The sequence below is a fragment of the Falco naumanni genome, unplaced genomic scaffold, assembly GCF_017639655.2.
Source record: "Falco naumanni isolate bFalNau1 unplaced genomic scaffold, bFalNau1.pat scaffold_54_arrow_pat_ctg1, whole genome shotgun sequence".
In the NCBI taxonomy this organism is placed as follows: domain Eukaryota; kingdom Metazoa; phylum Chordata; class Aves; order Falconiformes; family Falconidae; genus Falco; species Falco naumanni.
In genome coordinates, this window is record NW_024427554.1 from 39,002 (window position 1) to 54,770 (window position 15,769).

The 15,769-nt window shown below is 57.7% G+C and overlaps 1 protein-coding gene across 1 annotated transcript; it reads left to right on the plus strand.

Annotated features, from left to right (window-relative positions):
• Positions 1-437: 437 nt before the first annotated feature.
• On the plus strand, positions 438-15,762 carry LOC121082275 (fas-binding factor 1 homolog; the record flags this gene model as incomplete). The annotated part of the gene is made up of 29 exons (XM_040581618.1): positions 438-544; positions 999-1,079; positions 1,420-1,447; positions 2,153-2,194; positions 2,518-2,608; positions 3,064-3,124; positions 3,656-3,706; positions 3,978-4,122; positions 4,659-4,739; positions 5,510-5,629; positions 6,497-6,650; positions 6,879-7,012; positions 7,455-7,557; positions 7,737-8,132; positions 8,786-8,863; positions 9,160-9,254; positions 9,967-10,025; positions 10,796-10,840; positions 10,932-11,066; positions 11,269-11,369; positions 11,794-12,000; positions 12,536-12,643; positions 12,951-13,090; positions 13,380-13,498; positions 13,628-13,750; positions 14,107-14,292; positions 15,053-15,229; positions 15,397-15,534; positions 15,637-15,762. Coding segments are annotated over exons 2-29 (3,246 nt in total), but the record flags the coding sequence as incomplete, so codon positions are not given.
• Positions 15,763-15,769: the final 7 nt, after the last annotated feature.

The window sequence follows — 15,769 nt, forward strand, 5'->3', positions numbered from 1 at the left end:
TAACCCCCCGGTGCCTGGCCTGGGGCTGGCTCCTTGTGCTCCCGCTGGTGCCCGGGGGTCTCGAAAGGAGGGCTGGCGTTGCTCCTTGTTGGCGCCAATTAACAACAATTAAACACCAGGCCAGGGCGTTAAAGCCCCGCTTTGTGCCAGGGCACGTGCTGGGGGTGGCCGGGGGCACCGCAGCCGCTCTCAGCCCCTCGTGCGGGGGGTGCAGCGCTGGGGGCACCCCCAGCTCCGGGGGCCCGGCGGGGACTACACATCCCATCGTCCCGCGGGGGGGCCGGGCCGGGCCGGGCCGGGCCGTGCCGGGTGAGCCGCGGCCTTCCGGGGGCGGGTGTCCGGCGTGCTGCCGGTGCGGGCTGGGGGGCTGCGGGGGCGGGGGGCTGGGGGTGAGGGGGCTGCGGGTTCGGGGGGCTGCGGGCTCGGCCCTGGGGGGCTGCGGGCTCGGGGTCTGGCGGGCGCTGGCGCGGGGCGCCGGGGTCAGGGGGCAGCGGGCGCCATGGCAACGGGATGCGCAGAGGCGGAGCCGGGGGGCGGTTGAGCGGTAAGTGGGGGGCTCCGCGCCTCCGGGCCGCGCACCCCTCGCCTCCAGCAGCGCTTTGCTTGTCCCAGGTCCCCGCGGGTGCCCCGGACCCAAGGGGGGGGTGGGTGGGGGGGTTTCCCTCCCTCTGCCCCTGGCTGCTCCGCAGGCTCTGGGCTAAGCGGGACCCCCCGGGCTGTGCTGGGGTCGGGGGCGGCCGGAACCTTCACCCTCCCTGGTTCCCTGGGGGGGGTGTGATGTCCCCCCCGGGCTGCAGGAGCACGAAGCCGGTTTGGGGAGCGGGGGGGGGGGGTGTTTTTCAGACTCAAATGGAGCCTTGTTGAGAGGGGCTCGGGGGGTGGGCGCGGCGCGGAGCCAGCCTGGCAGGCTGCAGCCCCCCGAGCCGGAGAGGGACATCTCTGTGGGAGAGGTGCCTCCGGCCGTGGTGGCACATCGGGGAACCCTCCTCTCCCTTCAGGCAGGAGGTTGGTGTGGATGTGACCAGTGGTGCCGGGTCCCCCTGCAACGTGGAAGAAGAATCCGTAACCGGACGCGGATGGTGAGCGTGGCCCTGCGGTGCGGGGCTGAGGCGGGGCTGGGAAATCCGGGTCTGATGCTCTGGCAGCTCTGCCTGGAGGCAGAAGTGATCCCAAGGGCTGGAGGGTCCTGCCCAGCTGGCAGTCGGGAGGGGCTGTGCTCACCCGTGTCTCTGAAGTTGGAAATACCTTTGTAGTTCTGCATTTCACGTGTCATTTCCCAAACAGCACGGGCAGGAGGAGGGCCTCGCTGCTGTTTATGGGATGCTCTGGAGAAACCTGCCTCTGGCTTTAGTGTGTTTTGAGAAAGTCCAGGACAGACTTGCTTCATTTTCTAATGAGGGAATTTTTCTTTCTCCCCAGGCTACAAAACCCAAGAAAAGTTTAAGAGGTACGTACATATGCTGCAGGCTTTCCTTTTGCTGTCCGTAGGTGCTTCGATCTGCTGGGAATGCCTGGGGCGGGGGGGGGGGACGACACTCTCAGGTGGCAGTCCTGGCTACTGAAATGTTTCATGATCCTTGTCTGAAAGCTGCAGATGGTTGAGTGCATCATCATGTCGTTCCTGAACCAGAGATTTTCACCTGCCGCTCACATCAAGCGGATTTGTTTATTGAGGTCCCACATTCCTTTCTTGTGGGCTTTCCCAAATTCAGGGGAGAATATAAGCATTTGTTTCAGTTCTTCCCATCACCTTATCCCTGTTTGGAGGGATACTGTTTGGAGGCCTCTTGCAGCCCCTGATACTGAAGCAGTGCTTTTGGGGTTGCCCAGGGACTCGAGATCCTGCGGGGTGAGAGCTCACAGGTTAAGTGCTGCTTGTGGCCAGTGACTAACTGAATACAAAGCAGCTGGTTCATTTGATAAAGATACCCCATTTCTGGCTAAGTGAAGCTAAATTTTTTATCCACAAAATACTGATCAGGTCCTGGCAGTTCTCTCTAGACTGACAAGGAAGGCCTGACGCTGATGATGCTTAAGACCAAAACTTTATTCTAGCAGATTTCCAAAGAGCAAGCCATACTGAAACTGGGAGCTTTCCTATGCCTGCTTGGTGAGCTCACCTGCCTCAACAGCTTAATTTGTCTCATTTCAGGCTCCATCGATGATGTGCTTGGTGACCTCCTGGGCTATGATGGTAAAACGAACCTTCTTCTCAGCTGAAAGGGCAGCGTCCTTCTATTCTTACTCCCCTCCTGGGAGCAGGAGGTGCTGGTGCAACAGCCATTGATCTGCAAGGGGGCTCCAGCTGTGAGGAGGGGATGGAGCAGGGAGCAGGGCTTCTCGGAGTCAGAGGCCATTGAATAGGCTGGACATCAGCTTTTGGGGAGGCAAAGTGAAGTTCACCTCTGATTAAAAGCCTCTGTGGCCCCGGGGTAGACAGCAGATCCCCCTTTGGAGTGCCTAGGTCAGGAATATGCCCGTGTCCATCATCCTCATCTCTCCCTGTCTTGTTTCCAGATGAAACCTCTGTTAAATCTGCCAAAGCTTCCCAGCCGGCTGTGGGCAGCAGTAGGAGAGCCCAGGACACTGGCTTGCAGGCCAGAAAGAAGTGAGTGCCTTTCGGACACAGCCTCTCCTGTGAGAGATCTCACTTGAAGATCTCTTTGTCCTCGCCAAATCCTTCTGATCTGCCCCATCCTTGGCTTTTCCACCTCCCTCCCTGCCCCAACAGTGATTGCCTGGGAAGGCGAGTTATCTTCTGCGATGCCTTTGGGAACTGGGAGCCCAGAGCCCGAAGCTTTCCAGCAAGAGTTGGGTGTCTCCCAGCCCTGTACATCTTCTGTAAATCTGCTTTGTAACAGTTGCTTAAATAGAGCAGTCCCAGCACTGCCGTCCTTTATCCCAGTGCTATTTTAGCCTCATTTTCTGCGTTGTACGATGCGGCTGGTGTGGCAGCCCTGTGTGGTCTCCTCTGCCTCCCGCTGCCTGGCCTGGCTTGGCTGTCCCTGGACACACTGGCCGAGCTCACGTGTGGTGCTGCTAACCCCCGGGCTTGTGTCATAGGTCCATTTTAGAAGATGATTTCTTCGACAGACTCCCTGCGAAGGACATAAATTCTGCAGAGGTGAGTCCAAGGTTCAGGAAAGAGCCTGGGAGTCCCGAGGGCTGGGGCTGAGCCGGGCCAAGGTTGCGGCGGTATCACCCCGGCCAGGTCAGCAGTGGCGTGCCAGCGATGAGCTGTGATGTCTGGCTGAAGAGGTAACCCCTCTCCAGCATCCCAGTGGGGTGGGGAAGACAGGACAGGGCGGGGGTGGTGGTGGAAGAAGGGCTTCCTGGTGCCTTGGGTGAGATGGAGCAAAGCTGGGGGGCACGTGCTGCTGCAGCCCAGCCTTCCTGCGTGCACTTTGGGTAAAGTGTTGTAGGAAGGACCTTCACCCAGAGCAACGGCCTTGGGTTTTCCTGATGCTTCTCCTAGAGGCAGCAGGATCTCAGCAAAGGAATTGGGGCACAGGGGGTTTCCAGAGAGGAGGACACCAGGAGGAGTTGGGCATGTATTCTTCTATCTCATAAAACGGATATCAAGGGATATGGGGTAAGGGGTGAGGAGTTTCCAAAAATCTCTTCCCCTCTGATGTCTCCCCTCCCTGGCATGCAGGGATCCAGTGTCTCCGACACAGACCCACAAGCTGTGCTGCAGACCCTGAAGGCAAGTCCTTAAATCCCCTCCATCTCCATCCATCCCCTCCATCTCCATCCATCCCCTCCATCTCCATCCATCCCCTCCATCTCCATCCATCCCCTCCATCTCCATCCATCCCCTCCATCTCCATCCATCCCCTCCATCTCCATCCATCCCCTCCATCTCCATCCATCCCCTCCATCTCCGCCCCAGCGCGCTGCCATGGCCTCCAGCACCAGCCTCCGAAGGGAGAAGCAGCTCTCACCCTGCTCCCCATCCTTGTCCTCTTGCTTTCCAGGATATGGACGACATGGAAGCTGATCTCCTGGGAATCCCGAAACCCAGTTCTGGGCCAGGGAAGACAACTGTGAAAGGTCCTGGGAAATGTGACTTCTTGGGAGGAGGAGTAAAAAACACAGGGAAGCTGGTAGCTCCTGAGGAAGGTAAAAAGGAGATTCTGCTATTCTTTTCACACCCTGATTGTAAACGAGCAGGGATATTTTCCTATCCTTATCTGGGATACGGAGCAAAAAGTGGATTTGTTCCCTAAAATGCTTTTCCTGGTTGCTTTTTGCAGGAGTGTTATTCTGGCCATGTGTTATCCCTTAGGAGATCCCTGGACGTCACTCACACCAGCAGCCGCTGCCACCTCCCACCAAACACCACTCGGCTGTTCCCTGGGGTGGTGCAAAGTGTTTCTGGTGGGGAGCCCCCTGCTCTGGGGGCAAGGAGAGCCAGAGGAGCTGCATTTCAGATCTGCCAGCCCCTAAAGTGCCCTGATCTTCCCCTGGCCCTTTTCTCCTCTGCTTGCAAGGAGACCCCTCCGGAGAGATGTGCACCTGGCAGGGCTGTGGGGGGGTCTGTCCATCACAGCGGGTGCTTTTAGGGGGCTGCCACCCAAAAAGCGACCCTTAGCTAGGGTGGGACCGGGGCATTTCTGCAGTACCTTGTCTCTGAGAGCCGTGGCCTCTCTTTCTAGGAGAGAAAGTGCCTGCGATGGAAAAGAAGGCGCTCTCATCCCCTGCCGCTCCCCGACACAACAAGAAATTTAACTTTGAAGGTGGGATCTCACTTCACGCGGCTGCGGGGGGGCACTGGGGGCTCTGCCCGTGCTCTTTGCCTCCTCGGTTAGCTGGAGGCTTGACTGGTTAATAAGATACGGAGTCCTTCACCCCTATGATGCTAGTGCAAATGTAATCCTTCAGAGGTGACCAAAGGGAAAAAAACCTCTGCATTCGAGGCCCTCCCCAGGACAGGGCTGGGGGGTGATTCCTGGGGGCATTTGCATTTTTATATGTGCTTTGGTTTTTAATGATTGTAACACTTGGGAGCCCCTGTGTCAGGGGGGATTCTGTCCAGCTTCTGAACAGGGGAGTGGTTTCCTGGCACAGCTGAAATCTGGTTCTCAAAGCCTGTGCTTTAACAAAGATCAGGATCTGTTAAAATCTGTTAAAAAAAAAAAAAAACAAAAAACCTTAATGGGCTTTAGGTGATTTAGGTGGCCTTTCTCCCCTTTTTCTTTGCCTAAGCTGTGTTCAGGCATTAAAGCACCCAAATTTTTGAGTTATTTTCTTCCGGGAGGATGAAAACGTGGAAAAACTGAACGGAAATCTAAGTCTTTGAGTGTTTGAAGTTCAGGGAGACTCAAGGGTATCCCAGGTCCCTGCAGGACCCGCGCTCATGGCTTTGGGCAGATACACTCTGCTGTCCCCACGTGCACGTTGTGGGGAACAGTGGCTGGCGTAGTGCAGAGCTCTTCTTCTAAATAACGTTGCGTTTGTTTGTTTGTTTTGTTATTCTCTTTTCCTGTACCTGCTGGGTAATTCCCAGATTTAGATGATCCTTTGGCAGGACTTTTGTCTGATGAGGAGCAGGATGCTCCCAAGAAACCAGCTCCAACAGGCGCTAAAAGCAGCTCTGAGGAAAAACCAGAACAGAGCAAAGAGAAAGGTAAGTGGGGTTGCTCAGTGCATCCTCTTTGTATTACATAAATCAGCAGCATGGATTAGTCTGTGTGAGATCCAAAATGATTACATTGAAAGCCACCTAGTCCTACCTCTTATTAGCCAGTAACGTAATTTATAGAGCAGCTTGGTAACAGGGTTAATTGTGCCACAGCTCACCAAGTGCTTGATACTTGCAGTGCGCCGCAGATTACGGAGCTGAGCTTTCCTTTCCAGGAATGGAGGCTCTGATCTTACCTTTGACCTCATCCAGCCCGTTCTGCACGCATTGCCAACTGAGAACAAATTTTCTGGGTCAGGATTTGGGTGTCTGAGAGCAGCACCAGTCCGTGCCACACCACAACTGGGGCACCTCTGGGTGGGATCCAGCTGTGGCTGTGTTACAGGCACTTGTCCCTCTTGTTCCTGCAGCAGGGATGCTAATGGGTCTGAGGGTCCCCTAAAATCACCTTTCACCCTGATAAATCTACTCTGGATGCAAGTAGCAGCTGGTGGGTTAGGGCAAGGTCTAAGGTGTGTTGGTAGAGAGGGACTTTAGGCAAAAGGGGACAGGAATTATCTGACTGGAAACTTTCAAAGCTAAAGAAGCTCCTGGCGTTATCCAGAGCTGGAAACCCCAGTGTCAGTGGCACCCAGCAGTGTCCCAGCAGTGGATGCATGGCTGCAGACCAGGCAGTAGTGCATTGCCGCTGTGTTACTTGCTGTGAGATCTGTTCGCTGATCTTAAAAATTACTTTTTAAATGGTCCTGAGAGATAAGAGCAGGCAGGGATGCTTTGATCTCCTGTTTAAAAAAAAAAAAAAAAAAAAAAAAGCCCTGATCAAACCTTTACCATGTGTGATCCCATCCACAGAGCCACCTCCACCCCAGACGCCCCTGCACACCGTGGCCCCGGTCCAGAGGAGGGCTGAGCTCACTTTTGAAGATACTGATGACGACCTGATGCATGCGCTGGGACTTGGCAGTGGCTCAAAAGGAGCTGAGAAGCAGGGAAAGAAGGCAGAAAAGTAAGGGCAATGAAGAGGCAGTGAGAGTAAAGCAGGGGATGGCTTGTGCGTTGGGATGGTGCCAGCATGCTGTGTGTGGGGGATGCTGGAGCTTCTGCCTGTGGGTCCCAGAAAGGGGCAAGAGCAGCCTCGTTTCACAGAGAAGAGCCAGAGCACCCTGGCAAGGCTGTGTGACAAGAAACAGCCCTGCCTCCCAGGGAAACCTATCTGCCACTGTGTCACCAACAGAGAGGTGCTCCGGCCAGCCCGCTCCAAGCTGGATGAGTTGCTGGGACAAAATTCCGTGGCCAAAATCCTGGAACAGCCAGGCACAGGAGAGCGCAGAGAGTTCAAACTGGATAAGAAGTACCAAAAGCAGCCAGGTGAGCGTGGCCAGGGATGCTGGGAAGGTCTGCAGAGGTGATGGCGTTGGCTTGGGAGGGCGAGATTGATTTCTAATGTCCTTGAAGGGGAAATACCCTTTCTGTAGTGGTCAGCAGGGTGGCTAATGGGCTCCCAGTCAGCTCTGGGGCAAAGGTGACTGATGCAAAAGTGTTGTACCCTGCCTTCGAGGCAGCCTGGGGGCATTTGCACATCAGCTGTAACTCAGTTGCCTTTGGACATGGACTGATTCTCAGCAAAGCAACTTTTCCCAGCCCCGTGGAGGAGACACGTTGCTCGCAGGTTTCCAGGGAAGATGTTTCCAGCTGTGTCTTCCCAGAGGCAGCAATCGCAGTGGGAATTGCAGGGGAGGAGGAGGAGGGCTGGTGTCTTTGCAAACAGCCGCTCCTCTAGGCGCTGACTCAAAGCTGCTTGTCTGAACAGAGAAGGAAGACGGCTGGGACAAGGAGGATTTTGTCTTTGGAGCGTACCAGCCGACGGTGGCCTCCATGCCCAAGGGCCAGCCGGCGAGGAGGCAGCCTGTGAGGTATTGTGCTCTGCGTGTGGAGCTCCAGCCAGCAGCCACGCTGCCCCCGCGGCAGAGCGGGCAGGGTCCCCGGGCAGGGTCCCCGGGCAGGGTCCCCGGGCAGGGTCCCCGGGCAGGGTCCCCGGGCAGGGTCCCCGGGGTCCTCTCACAGGCACGTATGTGACTGCTTCTCCTTGCAGCAGGTTTCCAGCCGAGAACAGCAGCGAACCAAAACCAGAACCCCGCTCCAAATCTCCTCCTTCAGCCAGGCACAGCCCTGTGCGGAGCAGCCGGACTCGAGGTGACTGGCTGGGCTTGAAAGATGAGGATTTTATGGATGCGAAGCCAACATCTGCAGCAAAAGCCAATCCTGCAGTGAGCTACCCCAGCCCTGGCACAGCCCAGCAGCCCGGCCCCACCAGCCAGCTCCCGGCTGCAGAGGCAGCGCTGGCTAAACCTGACCCGCTGGAGGAAGACAACTGGCTGAGCGCTGCCTTGTCTCGCAAGAAAGCCCAAGCACAGGCGAAGGCTCAGGAGCAAAGTGCCAAGCCCTTGGAGTCCCCAGAAGGAGGGCTGGATCCCCACGCTCCTGTCAGGTAAAAGCACAGCTGGTGGCCACAGGGCTCCCATCATGCAGCTGCTCCAACAGGACGTCTCAGAAATCCTCTGCTCGGATTTAAGAAATCCATTTTAAGTGCTCTCTTGCCTCGGGTTGGGTTAATAACGCAGAGGTTTCTCCCACTGGTGCAGCCTGCAGGGCCATCGCACCTCTGGGCTCTCCTTCTAGTCATGGCTGAGATTGCACGTGCTGCCCCAGGTCCTGTGGGATTGTCCTGGATCAGCATACCCCCACGAGCTCCACGCATGCTCCTCATTCCTGCCTTCTTTCCCCTTCGTTCCTCCTAGTTCCAGGAAAACCACCTCCTCCAGCTGAGTTGGCACAGACAGGTTCAGGCTTGTGCCATGGGGATGGGACTCAGAAGTGAATTGCAGAGAAGCAGCCGCGTGTGTCGTGGGCAGGGGCATGTTGCCCAGGGGAAGGGGGTGGATGCAGCAAGGAGGAACTGGTGTTCCTCCAGAGATGGAGGTTCTGAGGTGTCTTTGCTCCCTCTGAAGCCAACAGGTTGAATCCTGCCGCAGCTGAGTGGGATAGGTTTTCACCTGCAAGGCAGGAACTGGTGTTGAGGGAAAGGATCTTGTCTTTCCTTGCCTCCTGGGCTCTCCCCCATGGGGTGTTTTTTGCTTGCAGCCAGCCAGCCAGCCCCACAGGAGCACCGCAGCAGGCAGCTGTCCCGCAGGACCAGGCAGCGAGTGCAGATGGCTCCAGGTGAGGCCTCCTTCACCTTTCAGACACCTCCACAAGGGAGAATTCCTGTGGGAAGCGGCTGCATGTGTAGGTGGGGGAGCGGGGAGGGCTGGTAGCCAGCCGTGACCACTTTGGTCTGGGACCTGTGTAACCGGGAAGGAAGGCAGCGCTGAAGGATCGTCGGGCCCTTGCCTGTTCGATCGCAGTGCGACAGCCAAGCTTTAAACTTGCAAAAATGCCAAGCGGGATAATGTCTGCGTGCCTCTCCCTGCGCTGTGACACTGCTGTGCGTCACTTGTGTCTCTGTGCCCACGCAGGCAGCCGGTCCCCTGGCTCAGCACCACGAAACAAGCCTCGGTTCACCCATCGGATCCTGCGAAGGGGCATCCCTCCAGAAATGCCGGTGCCTTGGGTGCGTTTCCTGTGGTTGTACGGTTCGGGCAGCAGAGATTTGTACAGTTTGGTATGCGGAGAAGGGTCTCCCTGCCCTGAAAAAAACCCAAAACCAACCCCCCAAAAAAAGGCAGGAACCACAGCACTTCCCTTGGCCACATGAATGCTGCCCAGGCTTTGACCAGCCATTGTCGGAGCAGGTTGCTGAGCTGCAGGATCCCACCATCCCCATGTCAGCTGGTGTGCTGGGGCACACTGAGCTCCGCAGTGCTGCCTTTGGGCTTTCGGAAGGCTGTGAGGGACTCGCTTTGCCGGAGCAATGGGTGTGCATAAGTTCACGCTGCCCCATCTGTCTTCCCTTTGCTGCCCCCACACTTGTCCCACCAGTGCTATGTGCTGGAAAGACCCCCTTCTGCTCTGGGCTGTGGCTGTGCGCCGGTTCAGAGGCCGCTGAAAGTGGCTTAGGGGACCCAGTCTCCTCCCTAGGTGATGGAGATGGAGGAGGAGCTGTGCTTTGTCCCTTGATTTACTCTGCAGAGCAGAGTCCCACCGTTGTGTGTGGAGTGGGGATGCAGACACGGACAAGCCTGTCTGACCCTCTGCCCCCATTGCCAGCTCCCAGAGCGGAGCGCGACCCTCATCGCTGTGCCCAGGAGACCCAGGCCCTCATCCTGCTGGGAGGGGATGGTTCCCATTGCTATATTCAAATCATGGACTTGTCCAATGTTCAGCCTCTACAGGCTCATTCCCAGGAAAGCAGGAGGCGCCAGGCCCTGCCCCGCTCACTCAGGTAGGTGTGCTGGGTCCGTGCCCCGAGCGGTGCAGGATCAGGGCAGCGATCGCGAGCCCTCCGCTGCCGACTCGCCGCCATCCCGCTCTGTCCGTGCTCCCTCGGCCTGAGGTAGGATGTGCCCCACTTTGCATCTCTGGGAAGCCGTGTCCATGGAGGCAAAGAGTTTGGAGCTCCCCGAGGTGCCACAAGTTGCGTTTATCAGGCCAAAGCATGGGTGCTATGGATGCTTTGTAAATCATGTGTGTTTATAGCCCTGCGTGGCCTGAGCAGCATTTACACCGTTCCCCAGGCATATATACATATTATATTAACTAGACAACAGAGGCTCCAGGTGATAAAGGACTTTTTCTTCAGTTGATTTTCCCCAGTATAGTGTTGAAGATGCTCTGAGATTATTTCTAGACAACTGAAGGAGAATTGAAGCCTTTCACAGAGAAGGCAGCTCTTGCTTGGTCTTTGAAGCCTCTCCTTCTCATCCAGCTGGGCTCCTCGCCCTGCCCTGGTGGTGGGACACATGTTGTCTCCCAGAGGGCTTGTGGTCTCAGCCTTGATTCTGCCCCCAGAGAAGGAAGAGCGCAGCATGCTTGTGTCTGGGGGTGGGGGCTGCCGAGTGTCACCTGGGGAGAAGGGACCCACGCCAGCACGGAAATTGGGCGGGGGTGGGGGTGGTCCTGCAGTAGGCTGGAGATGGATCGCCGTTTCCAGGCTAGGAGGAGATGTTCTCCCCAGGGCTTTACCTCCCTGAGAGCATCCCTGTGTCTCCGCAGGTTCCTGCACCCAGGGCACATGTCCAGGCTGCCCCGCAGCTGCAGGTAAGGCAGGTGCCTTCTTTTGGAGGCTGATGGCCGCACCACAAAGCCACTGATCCTGAAGGGCCTCGATCTTCTCTCTCCATCCTTGTAGGCAGAGTTCTCAGCCCCGGGCTTGCAGCATGAGACGAGGCAGGGGGCTCCCGCAGCCCAGCTCCATGAGGATGCATCAGGCTGCCAGGCAGCGCTGCTGAGCGCCCAGGCCCGTGTGGCAGAGCTGGAGAGCCAGGTGAGCCCCATTGCCTGCTGAATGGGGGACCACGGGTGACCCAGAGGGAGGAGAAGGAGCCATATCCTGTCCCAATAGCATCAGGGTGACAGGGGAGAGAGGTGAAACCTCCCTGTCCAGAGACGCCTATGGCCACCAAGTGCTGCTGTGGGAGTTCTGTCCCCAGGGCAGCACAAGGACTTTCTCTCCGGGTGCCTGGCAGGTCCGAATGCTGGAGCTGGAGCGGACACAGCACAAACTGTTGCTGGAAAATCTCCAGCAGCGGCACCAGGAGGAACTGAATCTCCTTGAGAGCACCCACAGGTACCAGCCTCTCACCTGTGCTTCCCTCCTCGCCTACAGCTCTGTCTCTCCTGGGGTGGGAGTGCTGGGATGCTTCCCAAATCCGCCCCTGGGGCAGGTGGGCGCAGAGCCATGTCGATGTGGACGTGGTGGGGGCAGAGAGCAGCCCCACAGGTGAGCCAACATGGGAGTCCACTCTCACCACCACTGTCCCCTGGGTGACAAGGAGGAGGGGCTGGTCCCATTGCCAGCGCACCCCCAACCAGGCAGCACAGTGGGCAGTAGCAGGAGGGTTCAAGGCTCAGGTCTGCGTGTTTCGCCATGCACACAGCAACACTGATCTGCTCGCAAACCCCTGTGTGCGCTCTGCGGGGGGGGGGGGGGGGGAGTGCTGGGTATTGCTGTGGAAGCAACACTTCTTCCTGGCTGTGACCTCTCGGGGCAGGAACCAGGTGAAGGTGGTGGAGGACACCTACGGGCAGCGGGAGGAGAGGCTGCGGCTGGAGAAGGAGCAGCTGATGGCTCAGCTCCTGCTGCAGAGCCAGGATGCGGAGCGGGCACGGGCAGAGCTGCTGGCGCAGCACCAGCAGCGCCTGGCCACGCTGGAGCAGCAGAACAAGCTGGAGATGGAGCGTCTGCAAGAGCTGCAGAGGTGAGAGTGGCACGAGTGGCACACACGTGTGGCTGGTACCCACAGTCTCAGCGAAGGAACCAGGGAGTGGTTTGGGGACATGGTGAAAGGAGAAACCAGACTCCAGAAGCACTGGGTTGTGGGCAGCTTGGTGCCTTTTGGAACGGGGATTTGCTTTGTAGGTGGACACAGGGAGATCTGACTGGAGACGTGGTTTCAGAGTGAATGCATTGTATTTTGAAAGATGCTGAACCCAATGTTTTATCTTCCCCCAAATCTCTTTTATTCAGGTCAGTGAGTTCAGTGAGTCACTGATGTCCACATAGTTTGGGTCAATGACAAATCAGGTTTTTGGTAGAGGAGCTCATAACCCCAAAATTGGGCCCATCCCAAATGTGGATGCCTGTCGGTGGAATGCCCCAGGACAGACCCCCATGCCAGCTCAGCTCCTGGCACCTGATTCTCAGCCCCACAACCAAGCCTCTCCCACAGTGCCCATCATGGGGAGCACTGGTTTGTGCCAGCCTGTGGCAGGCTCCTTCCCCGTGTCCCGCAGGGTGTCTGTCCAGGAGATGCGCAAAGACCACGAAGAGCAGCTCCAGCGGCTGAAGCGGCTGAAAGACCAGGAGATCGATGCAGTGACCAGCGCCACATCGTACACCAGGTACTGACAGTTGTGTTCCCACATTGGTCCCTGGCCACAGCATTCCCTGTCCTACACGAACCAGGCTTGGACCGTGGCAACAGGGGCCATCCCCTCTCCCACCCACTGCCTGCGGGGATGCTGAGCTGTGTAATACCCGTCAGTGCCCCCCGGAAGCAGGAGCTGCATCTTCCTACTGCTCTGCTGTGACCCAGAGAGGTTCAGGGCAGGGCTGCCCGGCCTTTGGGCCACCAAATATCCCCCTCTCCGTTGCGGTGAGATGAAGCGTGTCCCACAGGGGTGACCCTCCCCTCGCTTCTCTCTGCAGGTCTCTGAATGGCATCATCGAGCGGATGGAGAAGTTCTCCAGCAACTTGCATGACCTCTCGCGAAAGGTGGAGGCCACACACCACACCACCTCCCAGGAGCTGGCCATGGGGGTACGGCAGCGGGACGAGCAGCTCAAGGGTATGTCTGCTGTTCCTCTGTGCCGGAACGGCTGCGGGGTCTCCACCGGAGCTGGGGGTACCCAGAAAACAAGGAGAAGTTGCTCTGAGTCAGCCAGAGGCTGGGAGCTGAGGCTGGCAAAGCCTTGCCTGCCTTGGTCACTGGACATCTCGGGGTCTTCCCTTTACAAAGCAGTGTCCTGGGGATGTGCCAGGGGTGATGAGCACAAACACACACAGTTTTTCTGTGAACATGGTGTGGATAGAAGGGAAGAACTTCCCGCCTCATGCTGCTCGTGCCTCTCCCCAAGTGCTCCAGGACAGGCTGTCGCAGCAGCAGAGGGACATGGAGGAGGAGCGGAGCCGACTCCAGGAGGTGATCGCTAAAATGGAGGCCAGGCTGAGTGAGCAGACTCGGCTGCTGGAGCAGGTGAGCCCACACTGTGTCCTCTGCCCGGGTCGGCCCTCCTGTCTGGGTATGGGGTATGTGTCTCACCAACTGGAGGTTCCTGGCCTGGAGGTTGTGAATAGCATCTGTCACCTCTGTGTCTGAACGCAGGAGCGATGGAGGGCAACGGCAGAGCAATCCAAAGTGGAATCACTGCAGCACTCACTGGAGGAGCAGCGGCGAGTCATGACCCAGCAGCTGTCCATGGAGCGAGCAGAGCTGGAGAGGGCGAAGGTGAGGTGGGGCAGACATCTCCAGGGCTGCACTGCATTGTGTGGTGGAGGCAAGAGCTGGGTGCTGGGCTGCAGCATCCTTCTGCAGCTCTCTGCCTCCTCAGCCTCACACAGGGGGAATCGCAGTCAGGCCAGCCCTCTGGCTCACGGATGCAGGAGGCCGCGGTGTGTGCGCATGGCACGTGCTGGTTCTTGAGGAACACGGGACCAGAGCTCACGGTGACAGGGTTCACACCAGGCACCGTGGGCTTGAACCAGCCCCTAGATGTTGCGCGGCAGAGATGGGTTAAAGGAGAAAAATCCTGTGGCGAATGGGACTTAGTGCTTCTTCTCTCCCTCTCTGGCAACGCTCCCCAGAGTGCTCTGCTGGAAGAGCAGAAGTCCGTGATGCAGAAGTGCTCGCAGGAGCAACGGAAGCTGGCAGCCGAGTGGGCTGAATTTCACACCCAGCAGCAGCTGAGGAAGGAGCAGATGGAGCGCAACATGGACCGAGCCCTGAAGATGGACTCACAGAGAGAGGGCACCATCATGAGCCTGGCCGAGGTACCACAGTAGAGCCCCTCTCCATGGCCTCCAGCACCACCTGGCAGCTCACGGATGGGTCCTGCCCACCGGGGAGATGTTCAGCCCTGCCTTCAGGTGTTTAAAACAAGTTTGAAGAGACATCACTGCGGTGGTGAGAATCGGGCTGTTCCAGGAGCAGCCTCCACCAGCCTGTTTTAGATGTTGACTGAAGCATCAGTCACCTCTGTCTCTCCCCTTTGCCTGTGAGGAGTTTGGGCAGCCAGACCAGGCACAGCCGCCTCCATTGTAAGTCTGGTGAGAGGAAACCCCCATGGTGGGTTAAACAGAACCTCCCCATGCCATGGGGACATGTTTGGAGCCAGTTCTCCCCCCTGGAGCTGTCCAGAGGAGATATGTGGCACAGACTGTGGCAGGGCTGCATTTCTGAGGGCTACCAGGGTGGAAAATAACCATTCAGGCTGGGTGTTTCCACTGCTGACAAACTGCCAAGCCTTGAGCATGTTTTAGAGTGTGTAGCATGGGTGAGGGGCTCCGTCCTTTCTGGGGAAGGAGTGTGTGTGTGTGTGTGTGCCTGTACAATCCCAGCTCTGCCAACCCTGGTGCCCAAGGGTGGGTGGATGAGAGCATTGGTTGGGTACCTGGTGGTGTTGCTCTGCACCCCAAACTGGCAAACACAAGAAGGAAAACAGGGGCAGATCTCTCCCATCACTTGGGGGGACATGAGATAGTGTCCAGGATAGGGCAGGTAGTGCATTGATTTTCCCCATGCCCATCCTAGGAGCAGGCAGAGCTGAAGATCTGGAGCCATGAGCTGAAAACCAGGGAGGAGCAGCTGGTGAGGGACAGGGAGCTGCTGGACAAGTCCTGGCAGGAGCTGAGGCTGGAGAAGGAGAAGGTGGACAGGGCCACACTGCGCATCCAGCAGCAGGAGGAGCAGATTAAAAGCACGACCAAGGTAAGTGAAGCATCTGCGCTGCAATTCACAGCTGGGGTTTCACATCCCTCCTTGAGTGCTGAATCCCAGCGCTGTCCTGGGAGGGGAACAGGGGGTGCACAAAGGAGCCCTGCCCCAGGGCAGCGAGGGTCCCTGTCCCCAGCCTCCTCAGCTGCTCTGCCTTGCAGCTCTCATCCCAGAAGTACAAGGAAGGGGAGCAAGCCCTGCAAGAGGCGTGCAGGATAGAGTCCGAGCACCAGAGGAGGCTGCAGGTCATGGAGCAGCAGCTGGAGCAGCTGAAGCAGCAGGAACAGCGTCTTCACGAGGCAAATACTCCCTTGCCTTTCCTTCTTGGCCTGGGGCCGCTGTGCCAAGGGCCTGAACCTTTGCCAACAGTTTCTCTCTCTTTCTGCCCGGGGATGGGGCAGGAGCGGCTGAGCATGGCTCGCCAGAGGAGACAGCTCGAACAGATCCGTGAGGAACTGCCCACCAACTCTGCGATGCTGCTGAACACAAAGCAGGGCCTCAGTGCCCCTAGGAGAGGCCTCTCCAGCACAGCGT